Source organism: Homalodisca vitripennis, chromosome 7 (assembly GCF_021130785.1).
Source record: "Homalodisca vitripennis isolate AUS2020 chromosome 7, UT_GWSS_2.1, whole genome shotgun sequence".
Classification (NCBI taxonomy): Eukaryota; Metazoa; Arthropoda; class Insecta; order Hemiptera; family Cicadellidae; genus Homalodisca; species Homalodisca vitripennis.
Genome location: NC_060213.1, coordinates 78,483,291 through 78,501,375, shown reverse-complemented (window position 1 = coordinate 78,501,375; position 18,085 = coordinate 78,483,291). Strand labels below are relative to the sequence as shown.

Below are 18,085 nucleotides of genomic sequence, written 5' to 3'. Positions count from 1 at the left end.
TGACTTTACATAATTTATAAAACCATAAGAGGAAAATAATCAATATATTTAGGTCCAGAGCCTTTTTTCTTTAAGAGTACATATATTCATATCTCAAATTATTAAAGTTGGGTTATGTGTGATTTTCAATATATTTCCAAATTCGTCTTTAAATTCAGAAAATGTAAATTTGCAAGACCTATAAATGCCATATATTGATATGTCAATCCCAGTACCATCGCATGCATAATGAAACAGTCAGTAGGACATTAACAACTTCAGCCGTTCGAAGGGAGATAAGCTGGTGTTTGTAGTGAAGGTCAGAGTCCACATAGATGATAACGCCTTCTGACTGATTATCAGCTCTAGGCTGTAAGAGCAAGTCGAATCCTGGGATCTGGAATTTACACTCTTCACCGGTTCCAATCCATACTTCACTTGGTATTATAATTTTGAATTTAATGTTAAATGTCTGCAAAAAAATTAATGTTTCGTCAAAATGCATACGTACAATTCTTATATTTAAATGAAATATATTTATGTCTGAGTTTTGATTGCAAGAAATCATAATTAAATAGAAATTAAATATACAGTTTGTCCACCAGGTACAGTTTTAAAAATATTTAGGTTGCTCTCCCTCCCTTCATCATCCTTTCTACATCCTCTTCACAGGTCACAACCACAGTCCTGCTAGTATGATCCCATCTAACAAATACCTTTCCCTCTCTGAACCAGACAAACTGATACCCCAAGTCTCTAAGTTTTTTAGTTTTATATAACAAGTCTTTATTGTAGGCGGTAAGATGTTCTCCAACAAACACCTTAGCCTGTGGTACATTATTCACAAAAGCAGTGGACTTTAGGCAATCCCTACTTTCCTTAGCTTTGGCCAACACTAAATTCCTTTTTTTATGTTTACAAACTGAACCACAATTGGTTTTACACCTGTTTTGTTCTTCGTTGGAACTCTGTGGCATGCTTGAATATCCTTAATGTAATCTATAGGCTCCTGAATAATTTCCGCAACCTTAGAAAGAACCTCAGGCATTGTTTCTTTCTCCAATTCGGGCACACCATCTATCTGAATATTACAATTTCTATTGTATTGATCCAAATTTTCAAGTCTCTGCTTCAAAAAACGGACTTCTTTAGAAAGGGTTACATTTTGTTTAACAATTTCAGCACGAGAATCATCTACAGTCTTTAATTTGTTCAGAAAGGTTTTAACATTTTCTTCATATGTATCAGTTTTGCTAGAAAAAAACTCCAAAGATTGTTTAAAAGTGTTTATTTCATTTGATACATCCTTAGCATGAATGGCCAATTGTTGCTTAATAGTACTTTCCATTTTTGTCAAATATTCCTTATGGAGCTTAGTGATAAGATTAGAATCAACGGAGTTACCTGACCCAGTTGATCCTGGCTTTACCTGGCAGTTTTTACATTTCCACTCACTCTTTCTTTTCTGCCCCCAGCGTTTCCAGTTATACTCAGTGATGTTAGCACATTCAAAATGAAGTATACAGTTATTCACAGAGCAAACACAACACTCTTCCAAACTAGGAACGGGATCTTCACATGCAGAACAGATATTCATTTTGAGGTTAACTCAGGAGCAAGCAGACAACAGGTGTGCACTTCACGGCAGTCGCGCGCCAACTGAAAAGTAATACCTTTACCATTGTAGTTTATTCCGTTATAATATGGTTCCCCTGTAATAGTTTTGTTTGTGTGAAATGCCAAATTCAGTGAAAAATTACTATGATATGTCTTTAAATCTGTAGCAAAATTTATACCTAGTAACTTTATCTTTGATATCTGTATTACGCAAATTATCAAGCACAGCTTACTTAAACTTTACAGTTAAAAGTATACTTTTACTGGAACTTCCTATTTTGTTACGTGGATAACCACTGTGCTCATCAGTGCTAAAGAGTATATAAAACCAAGGAATGTACTATAAGTACCAAACATTCGTATATGTTGCAATAGAATGAAACCCTTTTTTAAACTGTCTAAAATAACACAAATAAAAGTAATTCCAGATTCTCGTACTAGAAACCTGTAATGGACTCAGCTAACTGTAGGGGTAAAAGTCGTGCAAATGACCAGCATGATGCAAGATGTATATTCTTCATAAAAATACGAAGAAATACCAAATTCACTAATTGAATATGTAATTTTAAAATTATTTTTACGTGTCAGTAAAATACAAAATTAGGTGTTTGAGTTAAGAATTTATTGTATAGGGTTTATGTAGGTGATTGTTAGATTGAGAACGCAATTTTCAAAGGAAAGAAGCCCTGTAAATAATTCTCCTTTTTTGCCGATAGGGGGTGGAAAAACTTCAAAATAACATCTCACACATATAATCTCTCTCTTCATATTACACTCTCAGTCTCTTCCTATCTCTTTCTTTTTATCTTATAACCAGAGAAACTCCTTTAAGATAAATTACGAAAAAGAATATTAATCCCATCCACAATACTACTACGAAAGTTTGTTAAGATATTTCCTAGTCAATTCAAAATTCTTAGACTAATTTTGACAAAATTTTCCTAGTGTATTAATCAGGTATCGCAAAAAATCATGGGCATAATAGTATTAAAAATATTATCTACAAACACTGTTAAAAGCGATTAAATAAAATCGATTTACTATAATATGGAAATATTATGTTCCAGTATTCTCCAATTCGATGAGTAAATATTAGCTGCCTTTATGGGTTAAACATTTTTAATAAAATGCAGTATTATTTACACTAACAAATTGCAGCAGAAATTTAATTAAAGTAATTTATTTATTCTGCAATTAACTTGTGAAGAAATTTTGAACGTTAACGTGTAAGGTACTAGAAATCAGGTTTTTATTTAATTTGTGGCAAAGCGTAATTTCAGTGGCTAAAGGTTCAAAGACGGAGGGACCGGGCATTAACGTGGTTTAAATAAGCATTTGCTCCTTGGCTACAATTTGAGGAAATAAGCGAAGTATTATGATACCGAGAAAATAGTAGAAAATCGATTCACAATAAAATACACCAAAAACTGAGGAAGAAAGTTGGAATGAAACTAATCTGAAATAATGAAAAGACTCAGGGCTAATGATTTAGGTTTATTGAAAAGTTAATCTCTTCCCAAAGTTTTGATTTTTCACTCTTATACCCGAATTTAAAATAGACGATTTTAGATTTTAATGGCTTCTAAGTCCAAGATACTCTGTAATATACATACTTGTAAATTTTGTCGCAATTATTACGTCATCAAAGAAATCACTCTGTTAACAATAAAGTACATTATCATTGTTTAATCATTCCTCACAAACGGTCTGAGGGACGATTATCTGCATATGCGGTTCAACATAACTATACTTATTTTGAAACTGCTTGAATCTGAAAATTGATCCTTTAGAATTATTTCTAAACCTAATTAAAACGTAATACGTTTATATTAAGCATGTATTCATTTAGATACATCGTTCTATCTGTGGCTATTATCATTCGTATTACCGCTTACCGGTTTATGAATGTTAAACTCACAAATCAGCGAACTGGAATACCTATGCAATCATATCGTCATATAATAGCATATAATATGAATCCTATTCAATTTTATTTCTTTTACGAAATTTGCATCATGTTCAAAATAGCAGGTGATGGCATATTTGTTGTTCATATTTAGTTAATTAATGACGATTATCTCTAAAATTTAATTTTGAGTTCTTTTTGATTTTTTATTTTGCAGGAAATTTCAATTGTTAATAGGTTTTATATAATATATTGATATATTTGACCTTTTACTAACAAAAATCATCTATTGAAGGAAATTTATTGTTTCAAAGCGGAAAAGTAAAAGCATATTTTGATACTAGTGGACTACTTTTAAATACTCATTTCAGGACAAACTAAAATGGCGCTACTTCTCCTACTGTCTTTGGCAAGTATTCTTCTGGTTATGTTTTATCTCCAGTTCCGATGGCGATACAGATATATTTTGGCCACAGCCAACAAACTGCCTTGTCCACCAGCCTGGCCATTCATTGGAAACCTTCTTTTCCTCCTAGGGGATGTTCCTCGTAAGTATCCCTTAGATAAATAATAAAAGTAATATAGCTGACGCTGATGCGTCGTCAATAGGTGTATGGTATTGATAGTATTTCAGTAGCACAAAGTGTTTCTGAGTAACATTTACCAGGAATGAGTCACCTCGGGCGGTACCGCCCTCAAAATGTGGAATAACCACATCAAATGTGGAATAACCATTGATGGAAGAATGAAATTATTTTTAAGAATAGTTGGAATTAAATTAATAAATTTAAAAAATAATTTTATCTGATCTAATCATCTTAATAGTAGTGGAAATAGTACTTGAACACCATTAAAATTTGGAAAATTAAGTAATAATAAAGTATTAAAGTTACTATGTGTAATTTTGTTACAAAGAAACCTATGTGTAATTTCAAAAATGTAGTATGTGTAATACTAACTGAATATTACAGGATAGACAAAAAGATTTATTTAATTAATTAATTCTCGTTAATCACTAGTTATAATATAGTTACAAAATAATAATCTTTAGTTAGCTTATTGAAAATTGTGTAGTATTATCTGTATGATACTCTGGCAATATTTGTAAAATACGAGGTTAAATGATTAGCTACAACTTTTTTATCATATTTAATATATAAATAAACAACTATTTAACACTTAGATATTATTATTAAAGTGTAAGGTTTTTAAGTTTGGTTTAGTTTAAGATTAAGGTTGTGACATATTATGAGCAAGGGTTGCTGTGAGAGGATTTAATAATAGGTTAGATTGGCAGTACAATACCCTCAAATGAACCAACACATATTTTATTTGTGACAACATCTCATTAAAGTGATTAAAATTTTTAATTAACAATTGATTGCATCAACCGACATATTAAGCACAAATTTTAATACCTTAATACTTTGAAAACATAATTAATATTAAATTATTCATTACAATTTATTTTAAATTTAATTCATTATAACATTTACTAGTAATTTTGTAGTGTTGCAATAAATATGAGTTCATGGACTAACGTGAGAAACTTTCTTTTAAAACAGCTAAACATTTACATGAATTTACATTTTCGAAATTGTGAACATTTAAATAGATATGAAATTTTAAATGATTAATGAACCCTGATACATACTAACATTACTTAAATTACTTAAATTTTATTCCACTTCACACTTATTACGCCTAGAGATATTTTTCCGCACACGAACAAAAGCACTAGCACTCCCGAACGTCGCTTTTCGAATTCCTGTTCTCGACTTCCTCCTCTCCTCCTTGTTCTTCAGTTTTGATGTTATTCTCCCGCCAGCTCATGACCACGCCTCTGCCAAATCTCTCCATCATAATTGGTGAGTACCAATTTTTCATATCAGCATGGCTGCCCCTTACATCGTCGCACGGTTTTTTTTTATATATATAAGCATTTCCGCTGTTTAAGCAAGCATTTCCTTTTTGTTCACCATCGGTGTCTGGGCGGATGTGCGTATCCACTTACATCCGGAGGATGTTTGTCTCGAATTGTAATACAAGACTTCCTTTCCAGCAACTATCTGTACATCGATTCTACGAATTTTATTTTACTAATAATTACATATGTCTTACAAAAGAAATCCTTTTTGTTTACACATTACATATTCCGTACCAGTAACGTTTTTAATCAACATTACAGTTGTAATATATATATATATATATATATATATATATATATATATATATATTTTTGAGCAAGTACTTTTTGCGATTCAATGTTTATTGGAATTAAATAAGGCAATTGCCATTTATACAATTTAATGTAAATAAAAAGTCGTTTGACAGGTATTTGGTTTTCCGATCATATGTTAGTTTGCTTATTTAAACGCATATGTGACAGATACGGCCAAATACAAAATAATTGAATCGGAAAAAGTAAGCGCTCTGTGGTGTAATGGTAGCATATTCACCCGGCAAGTGAGAGCTCCCGGCGGAGCAAGTACTTTTTGCGATTCAATGTTTATTGGAATTATATATATAATATTAAAAATAATATTAAAATATAATATATAATATATAAATTAATCTAAGTGTTCCTTATTTATTTACAATACTAGAGATATATTATTATAATAATGTGCGTATAATATTTTTAGGTACGACAAAAAATCTGTTCAGAACTTTTACTGAATATAAAAAGCATTTCTGCCTTTGGATTGGACCTTTACCACTTTTTGTGATATCTGACCCCTCAGATGTACAGGTACGTTTGAATAATATACGATTAAGCTTCTTATATTACATGCTGTTCTATTAAATATTTTAATTATCAGTTAGATTACGGTTGCATAGTCTTTATATGCTTGTACTCATTAAGTATGTACTCTTATATTAACATTCATCTTCTAATTATTTCTTAGATTATCCTAAATAGTAGTAATACTCTGGAAAAGGATGATACATCTTACAAATTTATGAAGATCTTTGGAGGGAATGGCTTAATAACTGCACCAGGTGAGATTTACCGATAAGTATTGGTCACATATAATTGAACAATTTGTATACAATCCCTATAAGAAGTACTAGAACTATATGTTTTGTGTGTGTGTGTGTTTGTGTGTTTGTGTGTGCTGTGAGCGCGCAGATTTATTTTAACTAGTATACCAAAAGCTATAACCAAATTGTATTTATTTCCTTTATGGACTATTACTTATAATAGAAACTATAATATCTCACATATCTGTGAGCTGATAAGATAAAAAACGTATACTGAATATTACAAAAAACGAATAAGAATCTCTAATTAAAAGCTGACAATAAGACCTCACTATCTAGTGTAAATCAATACAGAGTCCTAAAAGTAAAAGCTACTAATCCCTATGTAAATAATTCAGGGTATCGAGGTGTGACAAATTTCATTTTTAGAATATTTATGGATGTTTTAAAGTTTGCTGATACAGAATTAATTATTAACCATACATATAATGCTGTTATTAGGTGTATATATTTTATGTAAATTTGAATAATGAAATAAATTTCGGACAATTCATGAAATTCTCTCAAAAGATTAGCAATATCTTGGGGACTAAACCACGAATTTTAAATAACGAGAAAAGGTATATTATATTTATTGAACTCAGATTGAGAAAGAGAGACAATTTGCTGGTGCACTTTGTAATTCTCTGGATTAGGTATTTGAATTATTTAACAAGTCCTTTTCCATTCATGTGGACCTCATATATTTTTCTCAATCAAAAACGATTTGTATCTATCCAATCAAATATTTACCCTTCCCTTCCTGCGTCATGAATTTAACGATGATAACTTATAACTTTAGTTAAATGTCCTTTTATTCCAACTTTTAAACATGTTTCTATTATTATCACATACCTACACTACTTACCATTTGATTATTTCTCTGGGCCTAATGAAGTTTTTTTTTGTCTGCATACTACTTCTTTTCTGGACATATTTAACATAGATCAAATTTTAGGTTTTTCATAAAAATCACAATGTTCCCCCTGCATTTCCTGCTTCCGTAAAGTGAGAGTTCACTGATTTTTATCAAATCCCTTAGCCTTAAAATTCTAAAATTTGGTTTAGTATTAAATCTCTCTCTCTCTCTCTCTCTCTCTCTCTCTCTCTCTCTCTCTCTCTCTCTCTCTCTCTCTTTCTCTCTCTCACGTGAAGGATATATTTTAACACTCCATTTATTTTATATGAACTTATTTTCACCTTTGACATACATCCTAAATTGTAAGTCCTCGTACTATTGTCCAAAATTTTGGTTCTTCACGCTTTAGTCAACAGATCTAAAATTATTCATTTTACAATTCATACTGACGTTTTCTTGAAATATCTTACTGTATATGATACGCCTAAAACTGTTTTCGTTTTAAAACTAATCATATTATATCAGAACTAAAGTTCACATCATCATTATAACCGCTCAAAAACGAAGCTATAACAAATATTAATACTTAAAATGTAATGTTCTTAGATGGTCAAAACGCATATAACTGTTCGCTCTTGTATTTCAAAAAATATATACTATTTCAATGTGACTCTCTAGCAAAAGTAGATTTTCATGTTTTTCCTTCCAATACTACGTTTTTTCTTAAATAAAACTTATATTCCATATTTAAATACTCAGCAACGTATCAGCCATCTTTCTTTTAGCAATAACATTACAGTCATTATCTTCCTCGATTGCTAGCTGTCAAAACATTATAAATAGTACATTCAAGAACAGTTCTATAAGTACTGGTCCTTGCGGGAACATCTTTTTAGCATCTTTTGCATTTCGTTATTATTCAAATTCTTCACATTCTACGTAAAAGGCATTTTCTCAAGATAATGTTTATCTACTGTTTACAAGCTTCTTGCATACTGCTACTCATGGTCAACCTCTAAACACCTGGAGGCCATCAAGACAATAAGACGTTCTGATAAGTGTGCGAATGTTCACATCTTCAAAAGTTTAATACTGCATCTGCTGATACATTTGATAAACGGTTCAAACTGCATACAGCGATTTTAATAATTTTTTTTATTTTAAAAAGGAAAGAAATAAATGGTAAATCATAAATGTGATTAATGGTAATATTTATTGATATTATTAATAAATAATAATATTTTTATTATTTTATTTATTATATTTTTTCAAAAGATAAAACCGTCATACTAAGTTTGTTGTGATGTTTTCAGTTTCAGTTTGGAAAAAGACTCGGCGTTTGATCAGTCCAGTGTTTCACCCCACAAACCTTGAGAACTTCCTGCCAGTGTTTAATGATGTGAGCAGAGAATTGGTCCAAGGTATTGACGTGGAAGGCGAGATAATTGACCCTTCTGGGCTTTTCTCAAATGCGGCGCTAGATGCTATATCAAGTATGTATCTTTAAAATTAAAAAAGGGTTTCTATATATATATATATATATATATATATATATATATATATATATACTATATACTAAATAATATTATTTTCTAAATTATCCTAATTTTTCTGAAGCCAATTTCTACTTATGCGCTGTTATTCTTCAGATGCATCTGTCATCCAGAAACTTTTGAAAATGGTTTCATCACATAAAGTATCGAGTATGCATATGCATGAAGGTTTTCGGATTTCTAGTTGTATATGACAAAATTACAAATAAAATGCATACTATAATTTCGGGTACAAACAATTCGTATACAGCATTAAACTGAAAGAACACTGCGCTTTATAAAAGGGTATTTTTCATGGTGTTTAAATAATGTTAAATTAACACACATATTAACAAATTATGGAGCAATTTGCACACAATAATAAATTATACATACAAAATTTGCTGCTGCCTTTCAAAAAACTACATTTTAGCCGCTCTTGGCTTGTGAAAGCATACCTATAAAATGATATTCTTCGCTTGTACATTACAGAATGCGTTGTTGGAATACACACTACTACATATATGTTTCTTTTAAATATTTTATGAATATATTAGTTACATTTCAACAGACGCCAGTTGAAATGAATTTTGAAATTGCAAGTGCTAAATTCTTCTTTGAACAATCGCTTGAAATTGACATTTTTGGTGTATACCGCTCCCCAAGTCGTAATTGTAGAGATTTTACACGCCTAATTGCTGAATTCTTTCAGAGATTTGTACGCTTCAATAAAGCCAACACTGTTATCACTGGCGATATAAATATTGATTGGTTGGCTGGTTCAAGTGTGCGAGATGAGATGCAGGACCTTCTTGCCTCCTCTAACTTAAGACAGCTAGTTAACTCCCCAACTCGAGTGGATCATATTGCTGGTCGTCAATCATTGCTGGACTGGGTCATGACTGACATAGTCGATGAAAATGTAAGTGTTCATGTCTTGGGTACTGAGTTATCGGACCATTTCGCTCAGCTAGTCTCTATATCCATGAACCTCCTGAAGGAGCCCGCAGCGGTTCCGTGTGTCAGGCGCTGTCTAACATCCAGTAACTTGGCTACTCTGAACTTCATATTAAGTCACGAGACTTGGGACGCTATCGATGTTGCCGAGCCAGTAGATGAGCAGTTTAATTCTTTCATAAGTGTTATTAATTATGCTCTTGATTTTGCTTGCCCTAAAAAACAAATACGCAAAGGTCGAAGAAATAAGATAAAGGATGGGTAACAACAGGTATTAAAGTGTCAAGTCAAACAATGAAAACATTACATGAAAATTTAAAATTGGATAACAGTGAAGCACATTATAAAAAGTATAAGAACGTATAATCTAAAACAATTAAACAGGCTAAATCTAACTATTTAAAAAACATACTATCGCAATCAACTAATAAAAACAAGGATGCATGGAAGCTAATAAAGTAAAAGTACAATAGTAGCAATGCTTATTATTAGCGTGCGTATCAACGACAGAATAGTATCAGATAAACAGGAAGTATATAATATATTGAATAATCGTTTTGTATCAATTTTAGCTAATTTAAATGAAAAATCAACTGAACCACCACTTAATAATGATTATTTCTTGGCGAGATTGGAATATCCCCTTTTGTTACATCATGTGAGCCCTGCTGAGGTTGTAAATGCCATCATCATTGTAAAGCTCTTCTTCCCAACAAGCTACTTTTCCACCTTTACTTAAAACTAGTTTAGTGATACCTGTATTCAAAGGAGGGGACAGTACGTCTCTTGACTGTTACCGACCAATTACACAAATTTCAAGTCAAAGTAAAGTATTTGAACTTATTTTTTAAATAGATTTTCACCGTACTTGCTCAAAAATAATATTCTAACAGACAAGCAGTTCAGTTTTGTCAAGGGCCGCTCTACTGGTGAGGCATTGGCGACTTTTGTATTCCATGTGGTCAAGGGACTGGAGAGAAGACAGCGGACACTTTGTGTAATGATGGATCTGACTAAGGCGTTCGACTGTGTCAGTCATGACAGACTGATGGAGGGTTTGCAACGCCTAGGTTTTGCAAATGAAATACTGAGGTGGCTGGAGTCGTATCTTGGAGATCGAAAACAATTTGTCAAACTCAATAACCACTGCTCGGAACTGTTTGAGATTAAATTTGGAGTTCCCCAAGGGTCAGTACTTAGACCAATTTTGTTTAACCTTTACATAAATAATTTATTGCTCACTATAAACCACGAAAATACTGTTATGTATTATGTACGCTGATGATATTGCCTTCATATTCTCTAATTACAGTACAGAAGAACTCCAAATTAACAGTAACGTAGTCTTATCACAGGCCTATCAATTTTTAAACAATCTGAATTTACATCTTAATTTCAAAGAAACACAATTTACAGAATTTTCAAAAAATAATCACCAATTATCAGTAAAATATTTGGGACTTTAGGTGGACGATGACTTGACTTGGCGATCCCACATAAACTTTGTGTGTGTCTCTTTGTCTTCATCGTCCTACCTGATGTCCCAGTTTGCAAAATATCGGCATGTTCAGTTATTAAAAATAATATACTTTTGTTTGGTAGAGTCACGGTTGCGGTATGAACTTCTTGTTTGGGGCTCGGCACCTCAGTACTTACTTAAAAAGGTTTTCGTTTTACAGAAACGAATCGTGCGTGTTGTGGCTGGCATATCTCGCAGAGGTTCATGCAGAAATGCATTTAATGAGCACAGCATTTTGATCTTTTTGTCTTTGTATATCTACGAGACCATTATCTATGCCAGGTTTCATTGTACAAATGTAGTAGATGGAGCTTCTATACATGACCACAACATGCGAGCCCGAGTAGACCTGCGACAAACCCAACATTCCTCGGCTCTGGCGGGTGGACTGCCTCAAAATTCAGGGGCTAGGTTTTTTTGGAAGCTCCCCAGTCATTTAAAAAATATGACTGAAAAAACAATTTTTAAAAACAACTAAAAGAATACCTATTAGAGGGTTGTTTTTATTCGGTTGGGCCTAAACTCAATTTTATTAATCATTTGTATTCTTTTATTATTTAATGTAAAATTAGTTCTTACTCAGCTTAACTTTCATACAACTATTTTATTCTTATAAATGTTAATTATTAATAATGTACTGCTGACTTTTGTCATACATGTAATACATGTCTACGACAATAAAAAGATTTAAGTTAAAATTGAAGTTACTAAATATTAAAATACAAAACTATTTTTTAATTGTTTTTATTAATTGTTTAAACCAACGAGTCTAATTTAGTTACTTTAGCTTGACTAGTTTTAAATATCATAATAAAAATAAATAAATAAAATGTCGGCTAGCGGCTAATCAAGATATTTCTTGACCTATGCTTTAATGATATTTTTTTGTTTTAAATAATGAATAGTATCACTCACAGAATATTTTAATAACCTTTAATGAAAAGCTTGCATATACATAAACTGGGTATTTCAAGAATAACCGGACAAACATTCCAGGTGATTTCTTCCCTTCTAAATAATGAAAAGATTTCATATAATCATATGTCCAGATACGCGTTATTTAGCGAACTAAGGATAACGAAAGGTTTCGCCCATTTGTTTTGGAAATAGCAGAAATACAGAGAAACTGACTTATTTATGGAGTAAAGTTAGATGATAAATTTGTTAATATAGAATGAACTGAAAAACTCAATAAAATACGTCCTAGACGTGAGATACTTCCCATATCTGAGATATCAGGCAATATATGCAAACCTCGGTATCGAATACCATGCTTTGTTTTGATTTGAAGTACAATAACTGCATTAAATGGGTGACAAACAAGCAAAATTACTATCCAAAACTGTTAGAGAATTAAAACTACGAAGAGATTAATGTAAAATAGTCTAATAATAAACAAGCACAAAGTTTAGAATATGAATGCCTAATCAAATCAACAAATACAAAAAATATGACAGAAAATACATTTATTATTTAAATTAATTAAATGAACGTCGTAAATAAAACATCCTAATTTCTAACCTTTTGTTCTAATTTCCATGTCATATAAATAGTGTTCAATATTATTTCCTTGGTAATTTATGCCCAATCTGATGTATCTAACGAAACCACGTGTTGCGTTTCAGATAGCATCTCAGTTGTACTTAAGTATTTCACAAACGTTTAAAATTCTGTTCAATAACTCTCCTTGTGAGGTAACTGGTTCTGCGTATAAAATTTGCTTTCAATAACCCCAAATGGGCAAATTACATAATCAAGGAACCTAGGAGATCAATTAGTTGGTCCACATTGACCAATCTATCTGCCTAGAATACTTATCTGCAGGTTTTCTCTAACATTTTGTAAATAATGTTTACTAATCAGAGACAAACAGACTGGATGTCAAAAAAAGGGAACCTGTGGGTCAACTAGAATCTGGCGGTATTAACCGGAAACGTATTCACAATACATTGAAGCTAGAAAAATCTGCTCGCAATCTGACATAATTAGTAGGGCATTAATTTTATCTCAGTTTTCATGTTGTTAACACCAAAGTAGCCTGGTGGAGCTGTGAACTGGCCTTTGTGAGGAAGAGAGTCAAGGAAAGCAAAAACGTGGGGTACTTAGGAGAACTACCACGAAGTTCCTGCTACCGTACAACCTCAATATTCGACGGCTGTGGGATTAACCTAAAAAACGTTGCAGTGACTAAAAATGTAATAAAATAATATAAAATAGTAAAAATATTCGATAATGCTCAGCCAAATCCCATGAAGTGACATGCACTGTCATTGAACTCATTGTTGCCAATATATAAATAAATATTCACTGAAAATTTAAAGTCTACAGATCAGATATACTGAGATACGTAAGAGATATTTTTATATTTTAGATATGCTCTACAAGGCCTGGATTCAGAATCAGAATTACGCAAAAAATATAACAGTTATGGCTACAGCTGTAAAGTAACAATTACTGAATTGTTAGAGGTAACGATATGGAAGACAATGTAGTTATTTTTCCTCTATTATTCATCAATAGTGCTTAGTTAGATTAAAACCACGCATTATGTAAATTACATCAAGTTGTTAGTTCGGTATGCATGTTTGTGAGAAATGCTGTTTTTACGCTTTCGTGAGGCTTTTAATGTAATATATGTTGTTACCTAATGTTTCACGTATATTTATATATCTAATTGCATACTATTTATTATTCTTCATACATAGTAAATTTGATGTTCATGTTATGTTGTACATGATGTTGATGTACATAGTAAAAATTTCGAATTAATATAAATTATAATTGATAATACTGAAGAATTAAATTGAAATTTCTTTACATAACAAATATAGTTTAACATTTTTCAGGAACTGTTCTTACAAAAAAACCTATGGACAAATCAATTATGAAAGCACTTCAGAAAGTAATGCATAAGTAAGTACAACCATAATAACAACAATAGTGTTATTAGTTATATTTGGAATAGTAGTTCAAAAGACAATGTTCATTAATTTTTATTGGACCCCTCTATACATTTCTATTGGTGTATCATTGGATAAACATATACAATTCAGATATTGGTTTAACATTACGTTCTTTTATTTTGATATAGTCTTCGTTTCTTAATTAATAAACACTGTAATTTTATAATTAGGTGGAAAATGGTGAAATGTATTGGTAGAAAACATTCTAAGCAGATATATATTGTGTATAGGAAATATTGAACAGAACCACTGGTAACATGATACTATGATAGAGAGATTATTTAAAAACATTAGGCTAACTGTTTTGTGATGTTAAGAACCGACTGGAAGCGGTATACATATAGATGGAACATAACAATGAGTTATTCATATACCACTTTTAAAGTAATACGAAATTATCCCACTGATCATGCTTCCCACTTTGTGGAGAGAGTAACAAAAGTGTGTAGAATGAGATAGTATGGCACGTATATCAAGTTTTCGTTTTTCTATTTAAAAATTATATGTATTAAGGAATACACATATGCTAAAACTTGTTAAATCACTTCAAAGTCACTCTGAATTTAATGAATTGGCCCGTCAATTTATTGAAATTGGCCCTTAATTTACATATGGTATTTATAAAAAAGAGGCGTAATTTAGTTCTTTCCTGCAATTCTCTTGTTTTGCAAAATATATGTCGTGCAATAAGTGAAACAAAACTATCATAACGATAATTGTGGTTTAATTAGCTTTTTTACTACGAAAGCATACAAATTTAAACGAAAGTAAAAGTAAGTGTATTCATAGAACTGTTGTGACAAATAAGTTAGTCATTTCTCTAATTATTACTAGTATATCACAATTATACGTAATAATGGAAACGAACTTTTTATTTTGGATTTAACGCCAAATTTAGGCAAGATAAGGGTGACTGTGTGTGACAAAGTTTAATTAATAATTTTCATTTAAATATTGTAAAAACCATACCTTGATAAAGAAATATCCCTGTTGAAACAATTTGAAAGTTAAGATTGTAAAATAATATTTCTTTTACATCTTACTTTTGGATTAATATGATCCTAGTGGGCTATTTAATTGAGTGCAAGCCAAATAAGGAGGAAATCCACGGAATTGTAAACACAATATAAAATGCATGGTTTATAATCTGTTGCAATAACAGAGCCAGTACATTAAAAAATAACATTTGTTCCAGCAAAGGTTTTAATATAGCCCGATAACATTGCAAAATCGCTTTCATATTGACGTATACAAAATTCAAAGATACTTTATTCGTAGTGGGAAAGAGGGCGATAGATAAAAGATCAGGAAAATGTTCAAATAAAAGGAATTGGCGTACTTAGAAACTGTACATAATTTCGTGAATAATTAAAATGTGCACCGTTATCATCATAGCCAGCATTTATGGGTAATGGGTTTGTTTTCACTAGCATTAGAGTCAGATGCTTGGAGCTCTTTAACAATAAGATAATATTATAAAAAAAATACATAGGAGATGCTGGGATTACTATAGCAAAAGTAATTTTGTCACTAAGCTTACGTGTGAAGATCAATCTTTCTTTTATACTAACCCAAATTGCAGTAGGCTAAGAGATCTGGATGATATGGAGAGAGCTAGGAGTATGCTGAAGAGATATACTGGAGGGTGAAAGAAATTAATTTATGAGATTTTTCTATTGCTTTTAAGGTAGGGCGAACGAGGGGATGGCTAAAATTCGTAGAAAGTTCGTAGAAATGAGGAAACGCCTAATACTCTAGCGAGGATAAGGTGAAAATGAATGCTAGGATTTTTCTAGCAAGAGCAAGTGGGTAATTAGTAATATTATAAAATTTTTAGCTAATGCGAGGTAAGGCGTAAAGGTGGCAGTGATCACAATTAGCACACTGGCAACGCCGTCGAATGGTAATAATTTTCTATCACAGCCAAGTTAAGGCAAGCGAAGGAAATGCTAAGAGTTGTGTAACAAAAGTGAGGCAGAAAAGAATGCTAGGATTTCTCTAGCAAGGATGAGGGTTGAAAGAACGCTAGGATTCCTATAGCAGAAGTAAAGTAAATTGAAAGGCAACAATGGTAATATTCCCATACCAAAAGCAGTCGGGGTGAGAAAGCTGGAACGCAAATATTTAACTAGCAATGGAATCAGGAGGGTGGATACCTGAAATGATAAAATCTGTGAACAAAATGCGAATTCTACGATTTATCTAGCATGGATGAGGTAAAGGAAAATACAAAGAGTTCTCTAGCAAAGTTTCCTGTTGGGAAAAGGCGGAAATACTAAGATTCATCCATAAAAATCAAACCAAACTAATGTGAGTGTACCTTATTTAGATGATTCTAAAAACTAAATGCACTTCCTTTTTTACAGTTTTATCGTGGAAGGGTTTGAGATTTTTTGGGGTGTTCAAGAGAAATTTCAGTGTATGCAATAATTAAGGGCTCTCTGGCTACTCGGGGTGAATAATCTTGGATGACTGTTTAGTAATTATCTTGGGTGAAATTTGTTTTTAAAAAGATTGCAGGACAACGTCATTTTAAGTAACGTAAACCAGGGGATGATGGTTTAGTAGCCAAAATTTAAGATAAAGCAGTTGAAACGGCGGGGACCGAATTTAGGTTTTGGGGTGATTTATCACGTCCATCGGTGTATTGGTTTTACGGATGGCAAGGAAGATATTGTGAGAAGAGATTAGTGATCTGAAGTCATGAGGAAATGTTGCGGAAATGCAGAGAAGACCTACCTCTTAATAGCAACTCTTGTCAAGGAGAACACAACATAACGTTTAGGAAGACGATGATAGGAAGTGAATTGCAGGGGTAAGATGGTGCTATGATATTGAGGGTATAATTTTTTACTGTGCAGCCAACGCCCTTAGTAGGAAGCGAAGAAAAGGCAGGGTGTGTAACTTAACGCTGGTATCTTAGTAGCAAAGCTTGAGATGATGTGAAGAGTGCAAATGGTATGTACTGGACGGCAGATAAATTTTGTTCAATAGAAAAAAAAAATTGATCTGCCTAGTTCATTTGCTAGTTAATTTGATACGGATAGTATAGAACAAAATAATAGTGTTATCAAAATCTGGAGCGGAGATGTTCTCTATGATGAGACGGAGAGACGTATGTTCGGCAGAGGCTGGCTTTGCTTATATTGTATAGGGTATATCTGCTTAGTTCTACCCTTTTAGGTTACGTATAGACTTTTAATGTACCTTGGTGCTGGAAAGGATTAATCGAGTTCCTAATAGCGTTGACCAGACGTTTAAGAAAATGATGATAGGAAATAACTTAATGACCGTGGGGAAACTTATAGTAGGGAAGGTGTAATGGTGGATTCAGGAGACATCGCCGTCAGAGGGAAAGCGACGCAGGACAGGAAGTGTAAGAATTAATAGTTGAGGAGGCGAGAAAATTGAGGAAAGAAGGCAAAACTTTGAATAAAATAAATGAATTAAATGAGAACCGTAATTGCGCATACATATGGAATGATTTGTATATATGCCTTTAATATCTTTAAACATGTACAAGTTATAAAATTCTTTCTAGTGTCCCACAACATGTTTCATAAAACTACTGGTGGTCATAGTTTAGCTAATTAAGCAATTTATAGTTGTAACGTATTTTAGTATGTCGGTAACCTTAAGTAAGTTAAACCTCTTCACCTATGGACACATAGGTCCATATAAGTAGTTTTTATTAGACCACTCTAGTCATACGAGCAGGCTACAAACAAA

General features: G+C 32.1%; 1 protein-coding gene across 1 annotated transcript in view; it reads left to right on the top strand.

The window, feature by feature from the left end:
* The first annotated feature begins 3,884 nt into the window (after positions 1-3,884).
* LOC124366787 overlaps positions 3,885-18,085 on the top strand; it is a 28,590-nt gene continuing 14,389 nt past the window's right edge. Inside the window, exons 1-7 of the mRNA XM_046823389.1 lie at positions 3,885-4,050; positions 6,148-6,254; positions 6,412-6,505; positions 8,699-8,878; positions 9,652-10,135; positions 10,730-11,062; positions 11,676-11,804. Of these exons, the coding sequence (XP_046679345.1) occupies positions 3,885-4,050; positions 6,148-6,254; positions 6,412-6,505; positions 8,699-8,878; positions 9,652-10,135; positions 10,730-11,062; positions 11,676-11,804 (1,493 nt within the window). The remainder of the gene's footprint in view (positions 4,051-6,147; positions 6,255-6,411; positions 6,506-8,698; positions 8,879-9,651; positions 10,136-10,729; positions 11,063-11,675; positions 11,805-18,085) is intronic.